This window comes from Colobus angolensis, unplaced genomic scaffold (assembly GCF_000951035.1).
Source record: "Colobus angolensis palliatus isolate OR3802 unplaced genomic scaffold, Cang.pa_1.0 Scaffold443, whole genome shotgun sequence".
Lineage (NCBI taxonomy): Eukaryota > Metazoa > Chordata > Mammalia > Primates > Cercopithecidae > Colobus > Colobus angolensis.
The window spans coordinates 58484-63329 of record NW_012117855.1 but is presented as its reverse complement, the minus strand read 5'-3'; the positions used below and the strand labels follow the sequence as shown (position 1 = coordinate 63329).

Here is a 4846-nt window from a genome sequence, read left to right as displayed (position 1 = left end):
GTCGGCGCGTCTCAGCCAATCAGCGCCCGCCTCGCGCTGCCCTCAGCCAATCAGCATCCGCCTCGCACCGTCCGCCAGCCAGTCAACGGGCTCGCGCTCAACTAGTTTCCTCCACGAGCCCCGACTGCCACCGGCCGGGAGATGGGCCTGGGAGCGGCGGCGGCGGCCCGAGAGATGCGCCAGGAGAGTTGTGCCGCGAGCCTCCGCCTCTTTTTTGGCACCGCGAAGCGGCTCCCTGGAGGCCGAGCGCCACGCCGACCCGGCACCCGGCAGATCGCGAGGTGGAACGAGCCGTCGCTGCGGGGACAGCGTTCCGAGGCAGTTGGTCCTCTCCGGGGTGCCGTAGGCATCAGCTGACCGGCGCAGCCCATGTGACTACAGGGACACTTGATGGAAATCATGGCAGCCTCCCGGCCACTGTCCCGCTTCTGGGAGTGGGGCAAGAACATCGTCTGCGTGGGGAGGAACTATGCGGACCACGTCAGGGAGATGCGCAGCGCGGTGTTGAGCGAGCCCGTGCTGTTCCTGAAGCCGTCCACGGCCTACGCGCCCGAGGGCTCGCCCATCCTCATGCCCGCGTACACTCGCAACCTGCACCACGAGCTGGAGCTGGGCGTGGTGATGGGCAAGCGCTGCCGCGCGGTCCCCGAGGCCGCGGCCATGGACTACGTGGGCGGTTATGCCCTGTGCCTAGATATGACCGCCCGGGATGTGCAGGACGAGTGCAAGAAGAAGGGGCTGCCCTGGACTCTGGCCAAGAGCTTCACGGCGTCCTGCCCGGTCAGCGCGTTTGTGCCCAAGGAGAAGATCCCTGACCCTCACAAGCTGAAGCTCTGGCTCAAGGTCAACGGCGAACTCAGACAGGAGGGTGAGACAGCCTCCATGATTTTTTCCATCCCCTACATCATCAGCTATGTTTCTAAGATCATAACCTTGGAAGAAGGAGATATTATCTTGACTGGGACGCCAAAGGGAGTTGGACCGGTTAAAGAAAACGATGAGATCGAGGCTGGCATACACGGGCTGGTCAGTATGAGATTTAAGGTGGAAAAGCCAGAATATTGAGTTATTTCTTTACAAGTTTCGGGAGAGAAGGGAGCAAGACAAGAGCAAGCAACAGCTGTTAAATGTCACAATCTTTAATAAACCATTTATTGGCTGGGCGCGGTGGCTCACGCCTGTAATCCCAGCACTTTGGGAGACTGAGGCGGGTGGCTCACGAGGTCAGGAGATCGAGACCATCCTGGCTAACACGGTGAAACCCCGTCTCTACTAAAAATACAAAAAATTAACCGGGCGTGGTGGCGGCACCTGTAGTCCCAGCTACTCCGGAGGCTGAGGCAGAATGGCGTGAACCCGGGAGGCGGAGCTTGCAGTGAGCCGAGATCGCGCCACTGCACTCCAGCCTGGACAACAGAGCGAGACTCCGTCTCAAAAAAAAATAAAAAGAAACCATTTATTTTAAAAACGATTAGATTGCTATGCCTCAACTCATATAAGATGGACTCTTCAAGAAAACGTGAAGTAGAATGGATGGGCCAGAAATGAAAACAGCCAGAGTAAAGTATTTCTCCAGAAAACAGTTTATCAAACCAAATGTTAAGAGTTTCCTTTTGTAAACCTGGATTGGAGAAGACTTTTCAGTGGGTTATCTCTAGTAGTTCAAGACTTAAAAGCTGCAGAGAAAACTGAAAATTATGTTCCAGATAACTTTCCATTGTTTACCAAATTTTCTTGGACTTGGTCATCATCAGAAAGCATTTGTAAAAACAATAATTTCCAAATTACTGGCCCATCCCAGACTCGCTGAATCAATTTGATAGGATTAATCTCCAGTGAAGCTGTGTTTACAGAGCATTCCAAGTGATTCTTATCAGGAAATGTGAAAAACACTCCTGCACGTAATCAGTTAATTTAAAATTTTTCTTAATAAGTGAACAATTAATGAAGATTTCACCTGTTTACTTAGGGTATCTGCCCAGACCCATCGATTCTGAGTTCGAGGGATGATTTTGCAATTATTGCTTTCCAAATAAAGGTGCTCCCTTGTATGTGGCTTTACTAATTTATTTTCCCCCAGTAGTGACGAGGAGGGATATTTCCTCCTTGTGGGGCTTCCGACCTTAGTCTTTGACCTTTGGCCTTCTGAACACTGTGCTCTATTAACAGAGTTAATCAGCAACCGTACTTCCCAACCGGAGATAAGGAGGCTTTGTGGAAGTTGAATAGCCTGGGACTGCTGCTTTTGCTCTTGCCTGCACCTTTCTCCGAAAAAAAAGTCTAGGCAAGATGCACAGCATAGCTATCAATGCCTGAAGGAGTCCTCTGGGCTTCGGCAGAGTTCCTGTTAGTGTATACATCATCTGCTGGCCCCTTGAAGAAAGCCTAGGACATCTAATTTAGTAATAATGGTCACCATTTATTGAACACAATACTGTTAGGCATCATGTCAAGCAGTTTATTCTCTATTTCCATGTGTTATGTAACCCTCAACCAAGCCATAAGGTTAGTATTATCACTACCATCCCCATTACTCAAATGAAGACAGATCTAGAGGCTAGGAAGGCTGGCTGAAGTCACTCAGCTTAGTGGCAGAGCCAAGATGTAACCCACTCTCCCAAGACCAGAACCTGAAGTTTTGACCACAATGTGGGCTGCATCCTGTAAGTAGATACGCAAGAAGAATCAGACATTTAGGTATGCTACAACCCATACTTATAGTGTAATTTAGTATGAGGAATTGCCATAATTTGATTTCTTTATTAAATATGCTATCTTAACTACTTTTAGTATTATTTTTTTCATTGCTTGGCAATGCATGTAATTAGAGAAGAGTCAGAAAATAGAGATTAGCAATTAGAACAAAACACCAAAAATTTCATCTACCCAGGGACAGGTGAAGTTAAGCATTTAGTCCAATTTCTTCCAAATCTGTGGATATAATTGTAATGTTTTAAATAGAGTTTGCTCATACCATACAATTTTCTTCTTTTTTCGCTTTTTTTGTTTTTCTTTTTTTTTTTGAGATGGCGTTTAACTCATTGCCCAGGCTGGAGTACAGTGGCGTGATCTTGGCTCACTGCAACCTCTGCCTCCCGGGTTCAAGTGATTCTTCTGCCTCAGCCTCTCGAGTAGCTGCGATTACAGGCACGTGCCACCACACCTAGCTAATTTTGTATTTTTAGTAGAGACAGGGTTTCACCATGTTGATCAGGCTGGTCTCGAACTCCTGACCTCAAGTGATCCACCCATCTTGGCCTCCCAAAGTGCTGGGATTACAGGCCTGAGACACCACGCCCAGCTATACTATAAAATTTTTTAACTTGCTTATTTCACTGTATATTGTGACCATCTTTTTCCTTGTTAGCTGACACATTTCTGCAGTACAATTTTCATGGATTACATAAGATTCTGAAGTCAAGCCTCCGTTTTTGGACCTTGAGATTGTCTCTAATGATTTGCTAGTATCAGCACACGTGTTGTTTTTTCCTTTGGCTAGGTTCCCATAAGTGGAAGAGCTGGCTCAAAGGGTGTGCTTATGCTGAAAGTGTATTATTTGTCTAGCTACCAGGTACAAAGTTCAGCTGAGATACATCTACCAAGTTGACAGACTATTAAAGTCAAAGGCATAAAGTAGAAGCATTGCTCACATGCAGCCCTCGTAGATGGCACAAGCCAGCACTGAGTATGGTACCCCCAGGGTCAGTGTTCACTACAGTGGTAGAACAAGCTTTGTCACAAACATCGACATCAGCATTGCAGGTGTAGGCACACGAAGTCCTTAGATGCAAGAATCAAAAACAGAGACACCAAGTCCGACAATTCCTGAGAATGCTAAAATCATAGCAATCCTAGCATTCAGAAGATAATGTTTTTCCACATTTTGAATACATTTAAACCTATGAAAAAGTTGAAAAACTAATACAATGAACTCCATATGCCCTTTAATAGATTCAACAATTACCAGCATTCACTATGTTTGTCCTCTGGTCCTGTGTCTCACCCTTCCCCCCGCCATATATGTGTATATATACACACACGCACGTCTCTCCATATATGTATGTGTATATATATGCGCGCACACACACACACCCTTATTTTGAAAATGCGTCGGGATGGCGACTGCAGAAATCCTCTGCCCTTTCAGCATACATCTCCTAAGAATCAGGATATTCTCCTACATGGAAATGTGAGACCATTATCACACTTCACAATATATTAGTCTGTACAGAATACATGGCTTGACATCTGTTCTTCTGTTGTTTTTTTAAAACATGTTCATTGGACTTTTATAAAAAATGAGTATTACACATCCGCTTAATATATTACGAACATATTTCCAGGTCAGTGAATGTAAGTAAGGGTACCCCTTTTTAATGGCTGTATCTTAGATCACGTACCCCAGAAGCACAGCCTAAGATGGAGACTCTTGCTCCCATGATTTGCTGAAGGAGTGCTCTCAGAAGTGTAATGAAGCAGAAAGGACATGGAGTAAACTCCAAGGAAGAAAGTGGTCTGGACTGGATACCAGCTTCAGTCAGCTGGTGAACCCAAGGGGAAGTTCTGAAGCAAGGAGTCTGTTGGCACCAGTATCTGCTCTCCCCACCCCTTCCATAGCTTCCTCAGGTAATTTTCTGATCCTCATAGAAGCTGAGGGACTTCAGCAAGTGAAGGGACTCTGAGTGGGACATCCCCAACAGGTTGCACACATTTCAGATGCTCTGCTATTAGAAACAATGATGCAAGGAGCATCCTCCATTTACTTTTTTTTTGAGACACAGTCTCACTCTGTCGCCCAGGCTGGAGTGCAGTGGCACAATCTCAGCTCACTGCAAGCTCCGCCTCC

At 46.6% G+C, this 4846-nt stretch overlaps 2 protein-coding genes across 3 annotated transcripts in view; one reads left to right on the top strand and one right to left on the bottom strand.

The window, feature by feature from the left end:
- HAGH (hydroxyacylglutathione hydrolase) overlaps positions 1 to 349 on the bottom strand; it is a 30585-nt gene extending 30236 nt beyond the window's left edge. Inside the window, exon 1 of the mRNA XM_011957458.1 lies at positions 103 to 349. The gene's annotated coding sequence lies outside the window, so the exon portion shown is untranslated. The remainder of the gene's footprint in view (positions 1 to 102) is intronic.
- The window catches only part of FAHD1 (fumarylacetoacetate hydrolase domain containing 1), a 26700-nt gene continuing 21964 nt past the window's right edge, over positions 111 to 4846 (top strand). Inside the window, exon 1 of one of the 2 annotated variants that reach the window (XR_001003504.1) lies at positions 111 to 1301. Coding sequence is in view for 1 of the 2 variants with exons in the window: in XM_011957459.1 (XP_011812849.1) it covers positions 391 to 1065 (675 nt within the window). In the remaining variant the exon portion in view is untranslated. Of the gene's footprint in view, positions 2049 to 4846 lie in introns of those variants that run through there. The other variant, XM_011957459.1, reaches the window with a different exon arrangement.